The sequence below is a fragment of the Gamsiella multidivaricata genome (genome assembly GCF_025024155.1).
Source record: "Gamsiella multidivaricata strain RSA 2152 chromosome Unknown BC939scaffold_29, whole genome shotgun sequence".
In the NCBI taxonomy this organism is placed as follows: Eukaryota; Fungi; Mortierellomycota; class Mortierellomycetes; order Mortierellales; family Mortierellaceae; genus Gamsiella; species Gamsiella multidivaricata.
Genome location: NW_026251737.1, coordinates 166,710 through 188,402, shown reverse-complemented (window position 1 = coordinate 188,402; position 21,693 = coordinate 166,710). Strand labels below are relative to the sequence as shown.

Here is a 21,693-nt window from a genome sequence, read left to right as displayed (position 1 = left end):
GCGAAAAACTGTACAATGATCCGCACTACTTTTGCCATGGCGATGTCTGCCCGTTCATGACGAGTAAGAAAACAGGAGTCACGTCGATTGCAAAGAAGAAATCACCCGTTGCTGAAGAGGAGGACCATATCGACGACTGTACATTCATGATGATGCCAGAGTGGATGATAGAGCAGATGGGACTTCACCACCTATCGGAGATGCGCACAGCTCTACATGGATCAGCATTCTCACATTCAGGAGAGGAAATCGAATGGGCTGAGCGCGATAGCGTCCATCATGAAGCCGCAGGATTCGGCTCGAAGCATGGACCAGCAGAAAGTGGGATCGACCGGTTCGATTCTCGATCCAAATCTGGTATCTTGAACCCGCCTCCGCCGATGCAACTTACACTGGAGGAAAAGGAAATGGAGTGCGAGTTTTGCTCCGTTTGCCAAAAGCGGCTCTTTTTTGCAGGAATGCGATGGAAGGGTGTCGGGGTCATGGATGAGAGGATCGTACCGCTGGAGTGGGTCGCGTGCTCGGTCCAATGCCGAGCTCGAGCTGAACAGGGCGATCGCCGAGATAATGAAAAGTCGGGCAGCAATAACAATAATAATAACCTGTCGGATTCTGTCGCATCTTTGGAGAGTAGCCAGGAGGGCTTATCCAGAGGGTCAGAAAGAAGCAGCAGCGATTATGGTGGCCCAGATGATGCGGTTTCCCAGCTTCGACTCGGCTTTCAGAACGGCATTAATACGAGGGTCAATCACGAGAGTCAATTGTTCTCCCCAGCACTGTCCCCTGCCACAGCAGAGCCGCCGCAGGACACGGGATTAGCATCGTCAACTGCTAGGACGGGAACCGGAGCGTCACCGGTGGTAGGGGAGACAATGGCTAGCCAGCGTGACTATAGAGCGTCGGTTCTTTATGGCCTCATTAAATCAAGAGCTCTAAGGAGAAGGGTTCGAGCCCTCTCTCTTTAGTCTCTGCCGGGTAACCTGAGATGACGAGCACAGACAGAAACATGTCGGAACATGCCCTTCTAGACTGTGTGAGTTGGTGGCAGTGATCCTGGATGAATTCCAAGGTTCAAGGGTAATAAGGGTAATAAGAGTAATCGCTGTACCATTCCCAGATACTGGATTTTCTGTCCTAGACAACCCTCTCTCGTTATGGCTTCCTGGGGTCTGAATCCTGCTCGCGATCGTTCTTTTAGTATATGTATAAAAATATATATAAAGATTCCTAACGAGGTCCACGTACATGCACATGCCACTTATAGCTCTGTGCGACATGCATGTATGAACGATGTGATAAAATAGTTGCTCTAAATCTTCAATGCTAGCGAAATGAAATAGCGAGACATGGCTTTCTGGGGACTCCGTGGGCCGCTTATTTGGCTGTTGCTTTTCTCAGTTCGTCGTCATCTGCTTCTCTTCGCGCGTTCTTTTGTCTGTGCTCCCTTGTCTCTCTACAGCCGTCGTTTCTCGCTCTGGTGAATGAAATAAAATGCGGCAAATGCCTATGAATATTACACAAAAAGTGTCAACAAAGAGCGACATGAATGACATTTGAAGCTGGGCACAGACAGCGAGCGCGTGCATGCATGTGCAGTGGGAAGCCGCCCGCCAATTTTTATTTTGTGTACAGACAAGTACTCTACAAAACTGTTTGTTGCGCGAAATGATGAGCGGCTCTCGTGTAAAAAAAATCCCCCCGAGATGAGCTGGCGACCCTGTTCATGCTTTTTTTAAATCAGGATTGGAAACACAGACCAACGGAAAGCGGCTCAAAAAGTACAGAGCCAGCATAAAAAAAAAAGCCAACTCACAAAGAAAACGCGCTTATAGGAAAAAATCGGCTCCTGAAAGACTGCAGTTGAGGCAGGTTGTGGGTTGAAGCGTCCATGTAGCCTTGAGACTTAACGAGATGTCGAGGAGATTCTGGGGGATGCTGACTACCGAATCGGTGGCAAGAGTCGCGTATTTCAGAGGTAGGCCGCTAAGGTGTTGTATGGGTAATAATGGTCGAGGACTTTTATTTTGTGCCCGCTCAGGGTTGTATCAGAAGACTTTATTCTTTTTTTATAAGGTCTGAATCCGCAATTCCCAGTCCAGAAACAGCTGCCTATGTGAGATGAATTGAGGGACATGCAGGTTCAGCAATTCATAGGCGGGACCTTTATTGGTACCATTTCCTTGGGTTGCTAAGGGATCAATTGAGTCGCCAACCGCTTTTGGTTCTCTACGTGGATAAGAATAATGAAGGAGTGGCTCCCATTCGGCAGGGTTCAGATGTATAAATTGCAGAAGTCGCGGACAAAATAAGGAGTTCAACCCACCACCCACTCACGCACACAGATCACGTCGTGATTCCATCTCAATTGAACATCCGAAGCAGGTTCTGTCTCCTATTGAACGGAATGAGAAATACGGCTTCAAACATCGAGGCGAGGGGCCGGTAAGCTAACCTGGCCAGGATCAACCGATGGATGGCGAATATGAATCCTCTCCTGTGAACGACTGTCGTTGTTCGGATGGACGGAGTGAAGGAGGTTAGGGGAACCCAATTTGGATTTTTGACCTTGCTGTTTGTAACCACGCATTACCAAAGCAACTAGGGGGTGCGCCCCCTACTGGGAAAAAATCCTGGCCATTGATCTGGAGGTCCAAGTTCTCCGGGAAAGAAAATGGCTAATTAAATGAAACGAGGAGGTTCGTCCTAGTAACCTACTTCTCGGTCAAATACTTTTTCTTCCTCCTTGTAAAAGTATATTAAAGGAAGGAGGCATAAAATAGCGACTTTACTATGAGAACACGATAGATAATATCCCTCTCCTCTGTTCTTCTATAATGGAAAATGCAGTTCATGAAGGAGGGGGATATCAGAACGTTAAACGTTGTCAGAGAAAATGCAGGCAGAGAAGCGGAGTCTGTCCGTCATAGAACAACGAATTACGCGAGCACCTTGACTAGCCATTTTAGCCCTAGACGTGTCATCAAGGATAGGCTGACAGATGGACGTGTCATCAGGGATGGGTGCACTCGCAGGCTCCCCAGACCAAAAAAAGAAAACCCTTGCAGCAACTCTGAGCGCATTAGTGCACCTTCCTGAACAAGTGGCATGTTCTCGGCCATCATTAAGAGACCTGAGGAGTAGAAACCAAGCATCATGTGTATCTCTCTTGAATTGCCATGTCTTGGGCGCTCTAAGCACGACAGGCCAAGTCCTTGCGCTTCCTACTATGCTTGTTGCTGGCAGACCCAATACATCCACAATTCAAGGCCCTTTTTGTCAATGTCAAACGGGGGGCGCACGAATTCATTGGCGACTTTTTTTGTCCATGAATGTCATTACCATGCAACGCAGGACGTGTTCGTTTTTCATGTCTCTCCAAATGTCTCTTGCTTTCGGAGAAAGAGAGGGATCTTCGGTGATAACCCAGCCCATTCCATGTGGTCTATTGAAACGAGCGATGATTGCTGCAGAGGGTGTAATGTCAGTGGGTAAGCCAAGGTGGACTGGAGAGACCCTTTGTTTCCAAAGGAAAGGTACTTTCCTGTGGAGCTGAATAGGGTTGCTGAACATGTTTCGCGCGCAGCTGAGTATACACAAATCATCGGTGGCATTCAACCTTTGTACAGTCGATTGAATCGAATCTAGTAATAAATAGTTTATTCCGCACACATAGACTATGCGCATCCACATAGAGTAGTGTCAACACATCGCCTCTTTTTACTTGACCCCTTGTATATCTTATTACTTTATTTTATTTTATTTTAATTGTGGCCGTCGTCGTCTTGTTTGTGCTCCTCTGCTGCTGCTCCCTGTTTTTCTTTTTTCGCTCGCCTTCAGAGGAGGCAAAAAGGGGAACCTTGTTTGGTCCTTTTGTTGCTGAGAAAAGAGTTCAGAGCGATGTCTTGGTCTCTCTTCGTCTCTTCTCTTCACACCTATCTTACCCGTATAAATACTCGGCCCCATCCTCTCTCTCCTGCATCGTCCTCCTCTGCTTCCGCAACTATCCTTCGCCCGCACTCCCTCGCCATTAATCATCCGTTATCTCTCATCCCATATCGATAATACTCGATAACACTCCTTCAATTGGGGCCACTCTCTTGCCTCTTTACGACACTCTCTCTACTGCCCATCCTTTCAACGAACCCCCCGCAACGCACACTCTCCCTTGCTCCTCAGCGTTCGTCATTGCATCCCGTCATTCATCCCCTCCTTGATCCTGTTCTCATTCACCTCCCACCTCGGCTGCACACCTCTCCTTCATTCCTCACACTCTTACTCATACAGCATCAAATGCGCTTTGCCCAATCATCCAACATGGATACCGACATCACCCCTTGCCGGTTCTATAGCAAACACTACTTGACAGACATGCCCGAGAACATCTGGCTCGAGATCTTCAGCTTCCTCACCCTTGAGGAGAAGTTCAAGGCTGCTGGGTAAGTCCTTCGCCTTCAATGATCGTCGACACCACCCCTTCCTCTTGTCCCGGCCCTGAATTGATTATGATTTTCCCCGCATTCTAAATATTCTCAATTCAATTCAATTCAATTCCAAAAATGCTAATCATTAGAACCTGCCGCACATGGCACCGTATCCTTGCCGATCCCTCGCTTTACACCCACATCACCCTCGACAACATGGAGTTCAACACTCTGGTGCTCTGCATGCAGCAGTTGTGCCGCCTTGCACCACGCATGCGCTCCCTCTGTATATCCAACTGCTATTCATCCTTCATCTCAAAAACCACTGTGCCCATCCAAAATACGGCGATTATGCATCATTTCCCTCAGCAGCCCGGCATGCACTCCTTGTACTCCCATATCACCTCCTTTACTCTCCCGCGTCGCCGTGAGGAATACCGCAAGCTCGGTTTCACCCTACACCAAGACTTTTCCCGAGCGCTCATCACACTAATGGAGCAGAGTCAAGAAACCATCAAGTCTCTGGATATCCACGACAACTTTCTCGACCTCGAAATGACCGAACTCATCTTTAGCATCGTCCGCAACGGCCGCCATCTCGAAAACCTGCTCTATGATCGCAACAGGGACGACGGTTTCTTTTCACCCGAGATCGTCAGCGCTATTACCGCCGCATGCCCGAACATTAAGAGTTTCCGTGGCCATCACGGTATCTCGGACACTGTTCTTCGCAGGATGATGACAGGATGGAAGGATCTTCGCTCAATGACGCTCGCACCTTATCAGGCACAGGCGGTCGGGACTAAGGAAGTCAGCATGGAGGGATTGTGGTCATTACTCGAGTGCGGCACGATTGAGTCACTGGAGCTGCTCGACCTGGATTGCGTCTCCAACGACAACGTCCACATCATGGTGCAGCGCGTGAAGCAGCTGCAAGCCACAAGTTTTGAACGCACAGCCAGCTCACCTTTGAGCCATCCCTTTGCACACCACCACTCTTACTTCGCCACATTACCACCAACCACACTTGCGAACCCCCTCCCCGGTAAATCAGTCCGCCATCTGACGATCACCAAGTATACCTCTTCACCCCTAACGCTCCCAGGATTCAGGGCCATCCTCAAGCTGTTCCCCAACCTCGAGTCCTTCAAGTTCACGACCAACTTTTTCACATACCACCATCAATTCCAGGGTCTCACCAAGGAAATTTACGAGGAAGAGATCGTCCTGGTTGAGCGGATGATCCGCGCAGAAATGACAGAACGTTGGGGCAATGCTCGTGCTGCGTACAGCTGGCAAGGGGAGTGGGATGCATCAGTAACACAGGAGCAGCTTCTTCGAGCGAGCATTATGCGCTCGGGATGAACTCCCAAAAAGGGAATATGCAATGCTCACTGTCCTTAGCAAAGCAAAAACATTCTCCCCCCTTTTTCTTTGTTCCTGTAGTCTATACCATACCACATTGTTCCTTCCCCTTCACTTCAGCTGCCGCACTAATGCCGCCCGCCTTTGGTAGCCATATTTACTCTTTGCCGTCCTTTATTTTTGATACCATTTTATTGTTGATTAGCAACCTGCGACTTTGTACATGTAAATATATTTTCCTCGCGCACTTGTACCATTATCTTTTGGGCCGTAATTGCAAAACAAAGACTGCATAGATGAGAAGTATGTCTTTTTGTGTGTGTGTGTGTGTGTGTGTGTGTGTGTGTGTGTGTGTATGTTTTGGTGATAAGTCGCTTGATAGATGAGTAAACAGTGTCAAACGCCAACCTAGGCAAATGATCGAATGAGCAACAACACTCCCTTTGCATGACATACGAGGTTTTCCTTGTCGTTATCGCCATAGTTCAGACACAGTTCCACTGGAACCTGCAGTGTGCTGGATGCGATTTTTTTTTTACAAAAAAGATCCTTCCGAGAAGATGTCAAGGCGGTCTTAGGTGTGTGTGTGTGAGGAGGGGGGCTGAAAGGTCGCGTCCCGCTCTTCATGCTTCTGTTTCTGAAGCGGGCAAGCAGACATTTTTTGGGGAGTAGTAAAAGAATTAGGTGCATCCATCCATAGGAAAGTCGCAGGCGCCGTCTCCCGAGTCAGAGCTGGGGCCGCCTCTTGTCGTTTTCATCCCCTTTTCGTGTTTATGGAAATCGCAAAGTGTGCGAACCAAGGGAGTCTTTTTAAAACTGCCCAACTTTTTGGCACCGTGCCCAATGCCCCATTGTCTGGGTTGGCTACCAGCGCATGATCCCAAAGAGTCGTGTCTGGGAGTGTCATTTTTTGTGACCAAATCGCAGGAGTGAAAAAGCGCCCAGTTTCATGTTAGAGAAACACCCGAACTTGAACTGGAACTAGACTTTATTCCATCGAATCTAGCTCGTAGTCTGGTCTCCGTGTCTATTTGTCGCTCTGATAGTTACTGGTTTGATGTCTATTTTTTTTTTCAGTTGAGTTCGTGTGGATACTCGCACACACTCATATATGGCATTGACCCCATGCATGTACTCGCTCACTGCGCTGTTCCCGGGTGTTGGACCGCGGCCGGATCAGGCTTTCACTCGGGAGACTGACTAGTAAGGAAGGTCATCCGAATGGACTTGTGCGAGAGATAGGACTCAGAAAGAAAAAGAGAGCGCGTACAGTATGCAGGTGCGGAACAGTGTTGCCTTGTCCCACACTTCCCACACTGATATCATCGAGCAGCGAGTATAAAAGGACAGGACGAATGCGGTATGAAAAGATATGGCCTGTCAACCGGGCGAGAGCAATAAAGAGCCATGGGTTGTAATCGATGGGCGTCGACTCCTCTTTTTTCACAATGGATCGTACCCAATACAGCGGAAGCTCGATCACTGCCACGTGTACTAAGTGCGGGTCTGTTATGTCGCGACCTGACTGCTTGAACACCATGTATTACAATAAGGATTTTGAGCTCAATGACTAGCTTTCATGCCCAAGATTTGCCTCCACACCTTTGGAATAAAAAAAAACCATACTACCACATTTTTTATGCTTCGCTTTGTTGATGCAGTCCCACATCCCTGGCCAGCCGAGAATATCTTGTTCGTCATGGCTGCTGTCGATCCCATCCTACGTCAGGCCTTCATGGTGTCCTCAGCATGTTTAGGTCCATCCCTAGGCTTCGGTATGACAACACTCGCTTGTCTGATTCCATCGCATTGCCGTTGGAGTTTGGTGTTGAACGTAGTATCTTATTTCAGGACAACTGGTTATATTTATGGAGTTTTCGCCAGAAAGAAGCATACGCTACTTCAATGTTTATTTAACACATCCCTGCCAAAGCAATGCGATGAATATATTCTTCAGTAACTGGGAAAGAGTTTCCTGCTGGTGGCATGGCTGTAACTATAATACTGAATGGATAATGGCAGAGTGAAAAGAGAGAAAGAGCATTTGTACAGCACTGTTCATTGGCCAGTTAATGCTTTGCCACGATTCCTTGAGGTATAACAAGGGCTAGACTAATGGACCCTGATTATCCTCAGGGACAGTCAAGATTTCATGTGTAACACCGCTGACTTCCCTTCATCCTGCTCCAATCTTCTGTTTCCATTTCTCCTTTCTCATCTGATTCATTCATCTCGCTCGCTTGCTACATTCTCCGGTTTCAGAACGAACAAAAGAGTGCCCCCCTCCCGTCTCTCTCTCTCTCTCTCTCTCTCTCTCTCTCTCTCTCTCTCTCTCTCTCTCTCTCTCTCTCTCTCTCTCTCTCTCTCTCTCTCTCTCTCTCTCTCTCTCTCTTCTACCTCGCTCCCATATACTTGTCGCATCTCTTTGTTTTGGGCGCATTGCTGGATACTGAGATGCGAGCGACTTGTTTGGGATGGCTGGTAGCAGTAGTCCTTTACCAGCTCTTACTTTTGACAGTTACCGAGGCGCAAGGTACATTGAACTCAAGCAGTGAGTCAGTTCCGTAGTTTTTGCTTTGGTGGACAGATCAACTCAGCGGTTTTTTCTTTTTTTCTTTTTTTTTTGTAGTTGCTGATGACTACCTCGTAGCAGATCTTCCGGACTTGTCGCCAGAGGATGCGGCTCAACTAAAACAATATGCAGGGTATACAATCGCCAGGAACGAAATTGTAATGGGACTACCAGGAACACCAGGAATACCAAGTTGCTAACTTCAACTCATCTGAATCGATTTCACACATAGACATATTGCACTGGATCCTGCGAGGGAGTCGAACCTGTTTTTCTGGATGGTCACTAACAGGCATCCGCAAAACGGCTCCAAATTGGCAAGTGTAGCTTGCTAGATGGATGTTTGGGTTCACAGAACAATCCTTGTGCGCTTGCGATCTTTATCCTTATCAATTGCTCTCTTTCCATCTTTCCCCCTCTTTCATTAACAGATCATCTGGTTGAACGGAGGTATGGTGACATGCAAACAGGACAGGGATCGAGCGCCACGCCATTTGTCTTCAATTGGCCCATCGATTCTAACACTGCATATTGCTCCTTCCTGATATCCCTTCTGAATTTACTCGCCTCTCATAAGGACCTGGATGGTAATGACCAGGAGTTGACACAGGGATTGAGGTGCAGATGCATCCGAAGAATACGGATCTTTGACACTAATTTCATCTGCTACCGATTTATTGATTTGATCCCACGCGGATAGTTCAAGCGCAGATGGATACTTCCTGGAATCAGGACCATTGCGCTTCGTGGACAAGAAGTTGACAATTAACAAGGGCGGATGGCACGAGTTTGCCAATGTTGTGTTCTGTATGTCGCACGGACCAAACTAAGTGAAACCATTAATATTACCTAGAAGAATGATCACCGGCTTACGTATCTTAATGGTGTTCAATTGGCCGACATAGTGGATCAACCTGTCGGAACCGGACTGAGCTACACATCGCAGCAATTACTTGGATCTCTACCTGAGGTACTTTGCCAGTTCGGTCATGACGATAGCAAAGGCCAGGATATTCGCTCGACATTCTCATTGATCCCATGTTCATGGTCTATATCTCGATGCCACTTTAGATCACAGACCACTTCCTAGCATTTCTTAAAGCGTTCTTCCAGATTTTTCCAGAGCGTGCTCAAGATGATGTAGGTCTTTGGATCTTATCTGCGACCGCATGGAGTTTTATCAACCGCCCGCTAATGTAATGTCCACAGCTATATCTTGCAGGAGAAAGTTACGCCGGTACGTACATACCCTATTTTGCCAGGGGTATTTTGGACCATAATGGAAATGTGCCCAAGGACGACGTTGCGTACAATTTAAAGGGCCTTGCCATCGGAAATGGCTGGATCGATCCGCTGCATCAGGTATGTGCCATGGTTGTATCCTGCGGGAGTGGCTATGGATTGCAAAAAAAAAAAAAAAAACTGACATACTCACGCCATTCCTTCTCTTTTCCCTTAGTATACCTCTTATATCCCATATATCGTACAACATGGCATCTCGACACCGGATTTACTGGATGAGCTGGTCTCCCAACAGGACCGATGTTTGGATGATATCCGGTTGCATGATCGCATTTCCCAGAATAGATGCGAGGACCTTGTCCAGACCATCTTACAGCACAGTGTCACAACGTAAGGCGCAAGGCGGGCATTCCTTTTTTTTTTTTTTTTTTTTTTTTTTCCTTCGCTCTGATAGACTGCCAACTATGACCTCAACTGCTTATGCAATCCATTGTGCTCAACTTATGTCTAGTGATCTCTCACCGATGTGTACCAACCAGTACGACATCAGATTGGTGGACGAATATCCATCGTGCGGCCTGCTCTGGCCGAATGAGCTGCCGCAGATGAAGGAGTATCTCACCGTAAGGACGCATGTTCTAGTTCTTTATCACGAACGACAATGAAGTATAATGAAGTTCGCTAACGCGCCTGCGGATCAAATTATTGTAGAGAAATGATGTCAAGGCTGCGTTACACGCAAATGGAGCGATATTACCGTGGACTGAATGTAGCACGCGTGTCAGTTCGGCCTTGAGATTCGATGATTCAATGCCGGCGATATCGGTACGTATCAAAAGAAAGGACAATTTTTCGTCCGCTCGCTTCGTTAATGTGGTTTTTAGTTACTGACACTATTTCTCGTTTGATTCGCAGCTTCTGCCCGCTATTTTGGACAGGGTCAACGTCCTGCTGTTCAGGTGCGTGTTATTGCATAATATAATGCATCTGACATGATGTGCGTTTATAAGAGCATCTGACTGATCACTGTGTTGAATGGCTATTCATGATAGCGGCGACAAGGATTTGATCTGTAACCATATTGGAACGGAGTACCTGATCTCGAACATGACATGGCAGGATACTAAGGGGTTCCAGGATGCTCCCGCGATCCCCTGGATGGTGGATAACGAACCTGCAGGGCTATGGAGGCAGGACAAGAACTTGACGTATGTGCTGCTCTACAATGCATCCCACATGGTCCCCTATGATGCACCATTGGCAGCATTGGACATGATGAACCGGTTTATGGGTCTGGATCCTAGGATGCAGACCTTTACCTCTCATCTAGACACAGATACCAGTGAAAATCAAAACCTTCCTCCTGGAGGCGAGAAGGTCGACATTGGCCAACCCAAGAGATCTTTCTTCTCAGCAAAGTAAGTCTCCTATTCATGCATTTTATGTTGATGGGTCACTCTGCGGTTGAAATGATCTGAGATGCTCACAATAGGTCCTTGTTGCAATTATAGTGTAGCGGCAGTGCTGTTGCTCGTGATGATCGCAGTCGGCATCGGTATTTTCGTCGTTGTCAGGAAAAACCAGCAACAGAAGAAACTTGGTGATGCACACGACGGTATCCAGTGGTTCCCCCTCAGTAACAGCCGTTCGTCTGTTCGTGGACGCGAACCTGTGCACACGGATGAACTGTAAATGCCCTGGCTGCATGTCTTGATGGTTTCGGACTATAATGTATGTCTTAAAGTGTACTAATTGGTATTCTTCCATTGTTCTTTGTAGGGATGAGCTGGTGATCGAGAGTGCCATACATGACAGTGAGGATGAATACCACGATGACGACGACGAGCGTACATTCGGCTCGCAGGATAGACGGGTATAAAGCGCATTAGTACAACAGCATTAAAATAGCCCTCCGGCTTGTTCATTATTCGTCTTACTATTTGTGCCTAATAAAGTCCGTAGAATAAATAAATAAATATATAAATGTATATATAAATAAATATGTATATATATAAATAAATAAGCGAGTCGTTTGTTTCTATCGTGCAAGATGCTGGTTGTTTTATTGATGATGCAGGTGTGCTGTAATTAAATGCGTTGAAGGGGTTGGTTACGCCTTTTTCTCCGCGTTATCCTAGTCCTCGTCTACGCTTTCTACTGGTGCAGCGTCCTTTGCTTTCGCGCTTAGCTCTACGATCTGCATACAGTTGCGGGCGGGCTTTATCCTCAACCAGCGACCCAGCTTGTGCTCCTGGCCGATTGCGGCGACCAGCAATGTCTTTATGGAAAGCGTTGGTTGATAGAGTTGAAGGTCATTCACAACACCGACCTATATTATCAAGGGAAGGAATGGTGAGAAGAAGTGAGTAAATTTGATCCGCAAGTTGCGCTCATAATCCATTTCTTTTCAAATAGTAAAGAAAGGCGCTTACCACAGGAATGGTACTGATGAGAGAAAAGTTCTTCATGTTCTTTCCAATCTGCCAGACGCGAATGGTGCCATCCCAGGAGCCGCTGACAAACATGTCCGAGTACCGCAGCGATGCCAAAGCTGTGATCCAATAAGGGGTCTCAACTCCTCCGCTGGGCTTAGCCTCACCGTTCGAGAAGTCCAGAGGTTGCGTATGAAAGCCGTGAGCCAAGGGCATAGAGAAAACGGCCTTCTTCTTGTTAATGTTCCATAACGAGATAGTTCCACTGTCGCCTCCAGTCAAGAAGTTTTCCTCATCGATCATGGCCAAGCAGTCCATAGAGCCCTCCAAAAATGATGGATCCTTCTTCTCCTTCATAATAACTCCACCGTCAGGGCCAGGGGTCGTCACCATTTTGGACTGATCCGGTTCGTCCTTGCTCAGCCTCTTGGGTCGGATGAATCCGCCTCCTCGGAACACGAGCTGCGACTCCTCCACGATCTTCCACAGACGGACTGTGCGATCCCTTCCACCTGTGGAGACACAGTGCTCCTTGGCCAGACTGTCAACGGCAGTGATACTGTCCTGATGACCAAAGAGTGTTTCGATATAGCTCATCTCGTCCACGTTCCACAATTTGACGGTGCGATCGCTCGAGACCGTGTAGAGCTGATTGTTCTGTCCTCTACGGAAAGACATGCCTGTAATGGTATCCTTGTGCTGTTGCTTGAAGCAATGCAACCACTTGTTGTCTTGCACCGACCAGATATTGATCTTCTTGTCTTTGCCTCCTGATGCCAAAAACTGATTGTCAGTGCTGACGGCTAAGCAAATGATATGATCCGTGTGGCCCTTAAATCCTTCAACGCTTTTCCGTCCTCCTGGAAAGACAAAGAGCTTTTTGCCGGTTTTCAGGTCCCACTTGATGATCGATCCGTCCTTTGATCCAGAGTAGGCATAGAGTCCGTTTTCGGTTGCGGCAATTGAGGTTGTTGACAGGCTGTGTCCTCTGCAAGTTCTGATGGCGGTTTGTGTGTTGATAGGGAACTGGAACGTCTCTGCGAGATGTCTATGAAGGCGACCTTGGATCTCAAGCTAAAAAGAAGGAGGGGCAAGAAAAGACACTGTTAGGTCTACATGATCTGGCTATGGGATCCAACATACCCGGATGAAGAACGATGCTTCCTGAAAACTTACAGCGTCCTGCTTCAAGCGGTCTGCAATGTTGTCCCGATCAATGTCCTCAGCATCGTATCCAATCTCGTCGTCTAAAGGATATTCAATGTAGTATGGTGGCCAATTTTTTAGTGAGGACTGATCCTGATGTGAATTGGTCATGCTGCATATCAAGAACAAGTGCGAATGTTACCTCCTGCATGCTGCAGAGTATCAATGTAATTCTTGGCCAGCCTCAGTCGCTTCTGTGCCGGAGTTTCGTTCAGCAGAGCCTCATCCTCAGATTCGTCTTCAGAATCGCCGAACTCCAAGTCCATATCATCAATTCCTCCAGCACCAATCTCATCGCCGCCTTCGTCATCGTCCTCAGCTGCAGCCCCTTTCCTGGCCTTAACATGACGGCCTCTTGCATTGCCTTCTTCGTCCGAAGAGTCGCCACGGAGTTTTCTCTTCCCAGCCAAAGACGTTGTGGCCTTGTTCTTTCTGCCAGTATCGAGCTTTGGTCCAGGGTTGACTGCGCGGGACCCTCCTGACTTTCCTCCACGACCACGGCCGCGATGTGAGCCCCCTCGACCTCCAGTGCTGCCGGTTTTCTTGACAGGTGCGAAGAATGGATCCGACATTGTTTTCTTTGTGTTGAAGAGGGTCTGGGATGTGTAACGCGCAAGGCAAATGGAATGAGAGGTTGAAGAATGAACAGGTATGTGTAGGGAGGGGAAGTTGTGTTATGGAAGGACGGGCAGAAAGAGAGGGATGTGAACCACACAATCAAGGAACAGCACAGGCGGATAGAGGGTCGCAGAGCTCAAGAAGACCTTTTGCTTTTGTTGATGGTTGTCGAAGTCCACACACATACACACAAAAAAAAAAAAAAGACCTTGGATCAAGCAGTAAACAATAACAAGCCACGAGACTGCTCCTGAAGCATTTTTATTTTTTTTAGACGGTCGCCCTGGAACCCGCCCCGTGGTGTCTGCAGCGCAAATGCACCTGTCGAAATAAATTTCTATGAGAGAGAAAAGTAAACCAAACATTGTAAGGAACGTTTCTGTCAGAAACGCGTAAATGTAGCTGGCAAAGACGCTTTGCTTGATATGGTGCCGTGGTGGAGACTAAAGAGTTCTCAATTGGTACCTTGTCAGATCCACTGTCGCCATTTGCATGCTCTGAAGGGCCTGATTCCAATTGAAATGGATAAGGATAGGCAGTTTATTGGAACAGTAGTTGGCTGTTGGGGATAGCAAAAACGGTGATTGAGTAGACTATTGCAAGAGGTTGCCATGTTGCATAGCCGGAAGGTTTTTTTTTTTTTTTTTTAACGAGAGCCCTCAAAGACATGGGATTTATTAACTGATGTTGCATAGTCGGAAGGAGTATTTCCGTTTTACCCGCCTTGGATCAACGGTCGTTCAGTTCCTTTGAAGGGATAAAAAAGTGGCGGTTTTACCAGTAACAGTAACAACGAAGTAAACCTGACAGGGTTCTCAGGAACAAACAAAGGGAAGTGGAGCTGGCCTCTGCACCGGCGCACAAACAACTTGCCCACGCATGGCATAGCCAGCAGAGAGCGGTCGCGGATGTCCAAATTTGTGCTTCGTTGTTATCTGGGATCGATCCCCGCTTTGATAAGTGCGCTCTATTCAATGCCGAGTGACGTCTTATATCTTTAGCCAATCATCCCTATGCGTTGTTTATGTTTTGATGCGGGCTCGCCTTTTTATCCACTCCTGCCTCGTTTGAACCTCTTCTTCCTCTTCTCTTCCTCCTCGCCTTCACCTCCCTCTCCCCTCTCCATCAACCAACTCCTTCATTCGACATGTTCGCCGCCACACGCGCCGCTGTTGCCCTCCAGGGCGTCAAGTCCCTCTCTGCCAAGGTATCTTTTTCCTCCCAAACACTCTACCTGTGTGTTCTCTTTATGAATTCTCACGCTACACTCATTCACCTGGCTACTCTTCTGATCAACAGCACGACATACCTTGCTTTAATTTACTGTTGTCCAAAAGTCACCTCTCCCTTTAAAAGCCATCAGTTTGTACTAAACCATATCACGTCAATTGTCTGCTTCCGCTATCTCGTTTAGACCGCCGTGCGCACCATGGCTTCCCAGGCTGCTAGCACCATGCCCGGCGCCTTCAACTCCAAGAAGAACGCCAACGTAAGGATCCTTTACGGCTCGGAACATCTCTTGCCATATACTGTACCGCTGGATAATTGCCTTCATATCAATGGACGCCATCAGCTGCACAGAAATGGACTCAACTAGAACTCGCTAAGGAAGAAGTCAAAGAAATGGAGCGATATGGCATGCATTGAACGCCTTGCGAGGAAGAATTAGCAACAGGAAGGGTCTTAGGGGATAATGGCGTTCATGGTATATGCGTAAATACCCTTCAATCGCAGCTGTTATCTACGTGCATGATCAGGAGAGAATCTACAGTTCGACAATCTACTAGACTCTTGAGAACCATTATTCTTTGTGAGCCTGAGAATTTCAACGCCGCGGCACAAGCATCCTCATTAATCGCCATACCATTTCATACGTCTTGATCTGACTTTAGGGTAACTACACTGTCACCCTGATCCCCGGTGACGGTATCGGCCCCGAAATCTCTGAGTCTGTTGTCAAGATCTACAAGGCCGCTGGTGTAAGTTTTTCGGCCGAGATGTTCGATCTGCTCTATTCCTTTGATTGTCATGATCTAAATACTGTGATTTTTGTGTGTTTAGGTCCCCATCGAGTGGGAGCCCGTCAGCGTCACCCCTGTTCTCAAGAACGGCAAGGTCGCCATCCCTGATGAGGCCCTTCACTCGGTCAAGAAGAACACTGTCGCTCTTAAGGGACCATTGGCTACCCCTATCGGAAAGGGTCACGTTTCCCTGAACCTGACTCTCCGTCGGTAAGTTATCAAGTCTGCCTTGTGCCTGCGTTCTCGAAATCGTAGTGGTGTCGAGCGCCATAGGCGTGGCGAATAGCCTCGACCCGTCTATCACCAGCATCGCTCGAGACGCAGCTGCGCGAGATGCCAGGAAATGACATTGGCGAACATTCAAATTAACAAAGTTCATTGTTACTTTTCCTATGCATGCAACAATAGTACTTTCAACTTGTACGCCAACGTCCGCCCCTGCAAGTCTGTCGTTGGTTACAAGACCCTCTACGACAACGTCGACACTGTCCTCATCCGTGAGAACACTGAGGGTGAATACTCTGGCATTGAACACGAGGTCGTTGACGGTGTTGTTCAGTCGATCAAGTTAATCACCAAGGATGCCTCCAACCGCTGTGCCCGCTATGCCTTCAACTATGCCAAGGAGACTGGCCGCAACCGCGTCACCGCCGTCCACAAGGCCAACATTATGAAGTTGTCCGATGGTCTCTTCTTGGCCTCTTGCCAGGAGGTCGCCCGCGAGTTCCCCGAAGTCAAGTTCGATGACTTGATGTTGGATCGTGCTTGCTTGCAGATCGTTCAGGATCCTAGCGTCTTTGCCGACACTGTCATGGTCATGCCCAACTTGTACGGAGATATTCTTTCCGATATGAGCGCTGGTCTCATTGGAGGTCTCGGCTTGACCCCCTCTGGAAACATTGGTCGCGATGCCTCGATCTTTGAGGCCGTCCACGGTACTGCCCCCGATATCGCTGGCCAGGACAAGGCCAACCCCACCGCTCTTCTGTTCTCGTCGGTCCTCATGTTGAGACATATGGGCCTGAACCAGTATGCTGACCAGATTGAGAGAGCCACCTTGAAGGTCATCGCTGACGGCAAGGTTCTGACTGGCGATCTTGGCGGACGCTCCACCAATACCGAGTTCACCAACGCCATCATCAGCGAGCTTTAAATACTTGACAGTCGCATCAGATCGAATCGTGCGAAAGAGAACTGGCAAAGGAACAGGCACCCCCAGGCTGTTCGATTGCATAACCAGCATAATTATCTCCTCCCTCCCCTCCCCCTTCACATTGTCATTTTGTTCATGTTCATTTTCTATTGCTTTTAAAATAAAATACCAAGTTTAACAACGCAGAACAAGTTACAAATAACAAATGCGATGCGATGCGACACGATGCGATGCGATGGATGCAAACAAACGAGTGTTATCATAGCAAACTCAAGGGATGGACCTAAACATCTTGAGAGCACCTGGAGGCTGACGTATATAGGATGCGATTGACAGCAGTCATGACGAACAAGATACTCTCGGTTGGCCAGCGATATGGGTTCGGACGATTTTTTTGCTGGATCTGGGGGCGAGCCGAAGCCGAGCCAGTTTATTCAGACAATAAATCTCGGCTGGCGAAGAATTAAGGTTGATGCAAGCGAGGCGAGGGTTGTGCGGGACGAGGACATCACAGCCATGTGGATCTAACGGACGCCGAGGAAACCCTTTAAAAAGAAGCAATATTGACACAAAGTCTTCTTCATTTTCCTTCCTATCAGCAATTGGACCTTCCCCCGACACACCATGAGCTCCTCTGCCCTCTCCGCTCTTCTCACAGTTCTCAAGGACAGGATCCTGAAGGGAACCAAGACAAGATCGCAAAAAGCTGGCCTCTTTGCCCTCTTGTCACTCCTCTTCCTCCTCGCAAAATACCCGGACCGTGCAATTGGCACACGCGCCAGGCCCGACCTCAAGGCGTTCTCCTGGAAGGGTCTGCCTCTGATCGGCAACACTTACACCGTCCTAAAGAACCGCAACCAGTTCCTGGACACCATTGTAGAGAACTTTGAGAAGTCCGATAGCAGCGTCATGTAAGCGTCTTTCACATCCAGTAGCGATGGCCTATGAAGTTCATCATCCCCTGGCGTGATCTTGACAACGCATTTGCTTCTGTAATTAGGTCAACGACATTGCTGGGATTGGGCCGAGTCATTGCTATCAACGATCCTGTCTTGTTGGAGCACATCCTCAAGACCAACTTTGAAAACTATGAAAAGGGTTATATTCTCAACTCGACCATGTCGCAGGTCCTCGGAAATGGTAAGGATGCAGCGCAAAAGGGTGGGAGTTATGAGAGAGGAGGATGGTTAGAGGAGAAGGGCAAAGGCACTCATCTACCACATCTTTCCTGTTTTCTTTCCCCAGGCATTTTCAACTCCGATGGCGCTTTGTGGAGGATGCATAGGAAGACAGCCTCGCACGTCTTTTCGACAAAGATCTACCGCGCCCTCATTGACGGACCATTTACCACACACTCGCTTCAGCTCTGCTCAGTCCTGGATCGTGCTGCTCAGGAGGGTCGTCCCGTCGATCTGCAGGCACTGTTCCTTCGACTGACTCTGGATGCGTTCGCCATGCTATCCTTTGGACTGGAGATCGATTCGATGGGCAAGGATGGCAATGATCCCTTCGGATCCGCCTTCGATTACGCAGTCGTGGAGACAGACGAGCGTTTCATGAACCCATTCTGGAGAGTCACCGAGAAACTGACCAGCAAGTCGAAAAAGATGAAGCAGGCTGTCAATATCATTGATTCATATGCATATGATGCCATCAAGAAAAGACGCAAGGAGACACCCGAAGAGGCTCAGGCTCGACAGGGTGAAACTGGACGCGAGGATCTGCTGGATTTGTTCATGAAGTGGAGGGACGACGATGGTCGCGCGCTGTCGGATGTTGAGTTGCGTGATGTCTTTATCAACTTTATCATGTAAGTCCGGATGAACGCGTGCCTGGATCTGTGGGCACCTCGCTATGGAGAGGTCAAGGGTTCATCTTTTTTAACGTTTGTATATTCTTTATATTAGTGCGGGACGCGATACGACAGCACAGGCACTCAGCTGGATGTACTACGAGGTTATGATAAATCCCGCTGTGGAGCAGAACATCTGGCAGGAAGTCGACCAGCTCGGAAACCAGCCCAGCTACGAAATGCTGACCAAGGAGATGCGCTACTCGAACGCCGTTTTTCATGAGGCCCTTCGTTTGTACCCACCAGTCCCCCGCAACCTGAAAACCGCCGTCGCTGACGATGTCCTCCCTAACGGAGTCGCCGTTCATGCTGGTGACCGCATCATGTTCTCAACCTATGCGATTGGCAGGAACAGGAATGTTTGGGGGCCCCAGGCACCGGAGTTCTTGCCTGAGCGTTGGTTTGAGGGCAATACCACCGAGCTGGAGAAGGGATTGCTGGCCAATAGGACCTACCCTGAGGGCCGCGTCTGGCCAAAGGTCCTTAAGGAGTCGCAGTTCAAATTCTCGAGCTTCAACGCGGGACCACGCATCTGTCTCGGTCAGACGTTCGCGACTCTTGAGGCCTTGACTGTAATTAACATGATTTCGTCCAGATTTCAGTTCAAGCTGGTCCCAGGACAGAGCCCTCCCGAGCCTGTGCCTTCATTAACATTGCCAATGAAGTGCCCTCTCTTGGTCACTGTCGTCCGCAGACAAAAGTAGACGCACACACACGCGGTTGTTGTACTTAGAAAATTGATAATTGATAGGCATTCCTGTACCATAATAGCAAGTAGAAAAAGTTGATTTATTCTCGTGATCTGTAATTTGCAAACTACAAGCAACTGTTTAGACACGTCCTGCAAAGAGAGAGGTATTCGATGCACTGTGCATGAGAATCAAGTCCTTGACATCCCGGGGAGGGTTCAGTCCCTAGTCAGCCCCAATAAGAGCAGTGAAGTTAGTACCACATATACCCATGCTACAATGCGTCCATCTCTTTCCAGTCTACGCTTGTTATAAATACTCCTTACCAACTCAAAAGCACGCTGCCAGCGTTCAAGACGGGTCACGTCCAGAGAGGGCCCATACTTTGGAGACAGATCGAATTGGCGGAGCGTCTTCTCCCCTTCTGAAAGATCGCCCTGATGGACTAAACATTGAAATAAATCAATTCTTTTGTTCGGGCGATCGGAGCGAACTCAAAAATGTAAGCTAGTACGACGTTTCGACAAACAAGGACATCAACCTACTTCCGTCTTCAATGTTGCTCAGGGTGGCCGCGACCTTGGGACTGGTTCTCTTTCGTGGGGTGGCCGGCGCAGGAGGCAATATCTCTGTGAACAGTTTGGGGGCTGGGGCCGATGCAGTATGGTGCACAGCAGCCGATGCAGTATGGTGCACGGCAGCCGAAAGATCGTCGCACTCGTTTCGATCTTCTCCCTCTGGCGAATCCCATGAATTATCCGAAGCAATCTCGCATAAGACCTGCGTACTGAGACCGTGGCAACCATCTTCCTGTGGATCTGAAGGAGGGCTACTGTCGGAATCGTTCTCGCTGCTCTTGGACGCGGATCTCGGCGGCTGCTGTTGCGTCAGGTATAAATGAGAGTTTGGCCCCGACTTGGCGAGCTCCTGAGAGGAGGGAGGGGACCTCTTGGCGGCAACGATTCGTTCGGCAATATGCGGTTTTTTAGCGCGATGGAAAAAGCTAGCGGCATCGGCTGCTGAGGCAGCAGCCCTTGTCGGTGTCTTCCTTGGAGGCATTCTGGTGGAGTCTTTCCGCACTTTTCCCCTCCTCTTCCTCAATACGGCCTTAGCTTCTTCTGAAGTTGCTGTTGACACGTAGAAGATCGGATCCTGGCAGAGTGAAGCAGGTCTGCGAGTGGAGAGTGATGAAGTGCGCGATGAACTGAAGAAAAAAAGGCATTCCTTTTTACTTTTTGGGTGTCAAACGAGAGAGGGGACGAAACACGAAATTGGTGGCAAACGCGCCAATTGCGGGGGTAGGGGTCCACCACAGTCACGGTCTGTAGCCGGGTTCAATCAATACCTGCTCTCTTTTCTGCCGCTGTCCGTCCCTCCCTCACAATTGCGCGCTCACTGGAAGAGAGCGAGAGAGGAAAAAAATAATTCTCATCTCTCACTCATCTCTCACTGCGCTCATCTATACAACCCTCTTTAACACCAGCAATCCGCACTTATCTTGCCGCTAACACGAACCCCTTTTCCCTCGACTGTTGCTCATGGTGAATGGACATTGAAGAGGGAGCATGTCAGTGGTATGTCCCTGCGCACACTTTTCGCTTTTTTTCTCTTTTCTTTTTTTTTTTTTTTTTTTTTTCATCTGTCTGATTCCCGCCAGCACCCCCCTCCCCCGCACTTCGTATTGAGAAATAGAAAAGCACTGGTTCCACAGACCCTTATTTTTTTTTTTTTGTGTATGTGTGTTATGTGTTTGCGCGTGTGAGTATGCATCTGTAACAAATACAACGGGCGTGAGGGAAACGGAGAGGGAGGCTATGAAAAGCAAAGCACAAAGCGGCCATTGCCTTTTGGGAACAGCAGTTGGCGGCGATCCCTCTTTTGGAAAACAAGCACGATAATCCTCTCCTCCAGCACTTGCTGAGCTGAGTGTTCCTCTTCTTCCAGACTCAGATTCTACTCAGCTGAAGCCGGTCATCTGTTTTCGTCCTTCTATGCCGTGAGGAGGGAGGAATCTTCAACATTTGCTCAGGAACAACCAACTGTCCGGGGTGGGTGGGGACAGAGTCACCCAATAGCACCGTTCGGGTTCTCTCTTCTCTCTATGTTTTTCTGCCCTCTAGTT

General features: G+C 48.4%; 6 protein-coding genes across 6 annotated transcripts; 4 read left to right on the top strand and 2 right to left on the bottom strand.

The window, feature by feature from the left end:
• Nucleotides 1-3,910: 3,910 nt before the first annotated feature.
• Nucleotides 3,911-6,145, top strand: BC939DRAFT_528552 (uncharacterized protein). Its single transcript, XM_051561464.1, has 2 exons — nt 3,911-4,436; nt 4,571-6,145. The coding sequence occupies exons 1-2, from the start codon at nt 4,291-4,293 to the stop codon at nt 5,784-5,786; spliced, it is 1,362 nt and encodes a 453-aa protein (XP_051412654.1). The 5' UTR covers nt 3,911-4,290; the 3' UTR covers nt 5,787-6,145.
• A 2,010-nt stretch (nt 6,146-8,155) lies between these two features.
• Nucleotides 8,156-11,576, top strand: BC939DRAFT_450138 (Alpha/Beta hydrolase protein). The gene is made up of 16 exons (XM_051555474.1): nt 8,156-8,319; nt 8,416-8,491; nt 8,591-8,675; nt 8,790-8,808; nt 8,936-8,945; nt 9,059-9,165; nt 9,264-9,328; nt 9,430-9,498; nt 9,568-9,720; nt 9,818-9,990; nt 10,112-10,223; nt 10,312-10,425; nt 10,516-10,559; nt 10,653-11,018; nt 11,112-11,288; nt 11,380-11,576. Exons 1-16 carry the CDS (start codon nt 8,241-8,243, stop codon nt 11,477-11,479), a joined length of 1,749 nt encoding a protein of 582 aa, XP_051412653.1. The 5' UTR covers nt 8,156-8,240; the 3' UTR covers nt 11,480-11,576.
• Nucleotides 11,577-11,640: 64 nt separating this feature from the next.
• On the bottom strand, nt 11,641-14,049 carry BC939DRAFT_450130 (WD40-repeat-containing domain protein). The gene is made up of 4 exons (XM_051555473.1): nt 13,381-14,049; nt 13,209-13,279; nt 12,033-13,106; nt 11,641-11,929 (listed from the first exon to the last, which is right to left on the bottom strand). Exons 1-4 carry the CDS (start codon nt 13,808-13,810, stop codon nt 11,735-11,737), a joined length of 1,770 nt encoding a protein of 589 aa, XP_051412652.1. The 5' UTR covers nt 13,811-14,049; the 3' UTR covers nt 11,641-11,734.
• An 881-nt stretch (nt 14,050-14,930) lies between these two features.
• On the top strand, nt 14,931-17,222 carry BC939DRAFT_450122 (isocitrate dehydrogenase, NAD-dependent). Its single transcript, XM_051555472.1, has 5 exons — nt 14,931-15,063; nt 15,271-15,345; nt 15,749-15,835; nt 15,918-16,087; nt 16,286-17,222. The coding sequence occupies exons 1-5, from the start codon at nt 15,004-15,006 to the stop codon at nt 17,028-17,030; spliced, it is 1,137 nt and encodes a 378-aa protein (XP_051412651.1). The 5' UTR covers nt 14,931-15,003; the 3' UTR covers nt 17,031-17,222.
• A 432-nt stretch (nt 17,223-17,654) lies between these two features.
• Nucleotides 17,655-19,624, top strand: BC939DRAFT_515778 (putative cytochrome P450 monooxygenase; the record flags this gene model as incomplete). Its single annotated transcript, XM_051561150.1, has 4 exons — nt 17,655-17,941; nt 18,031-18,216; nt 18,316-18,840; nt 18,938-19,624. The coding sequence occupies 4 exons, from the start codon at nt 17,655-17,657 to the stop codon at nt 19,584-19,586; spliced, it is 1,647 nt and encodes a 548-aa protein (XP_051412650.1). The 3' UTR covers nt 19,587-19,624.
• An 88-nt stretch (nt 19,625-19,712) lies between these two features.
• Nucleotides 19,713-20,630, bottom strand: BC939DRAFT_502771 (DNA polymerase delta, subunit 4-domain-containing protein; the record flags this gene model as incomplete). Its single annotated transcript, XM_051560323.1, has 3 exons — nt 19,713-19,796; nt 19,898-20,016; nt 20,117-20,630. 3 exons carry the CDS (start codon nt 20,628-20,630, stop codon nt 19,713-19,715), a joined length of 717 nt encoding a protein of 238 aa, XP_051412649.1.
• Between the last annotated feature and the right edge of the window lie 1,063 nt (nt 20,631-21,693).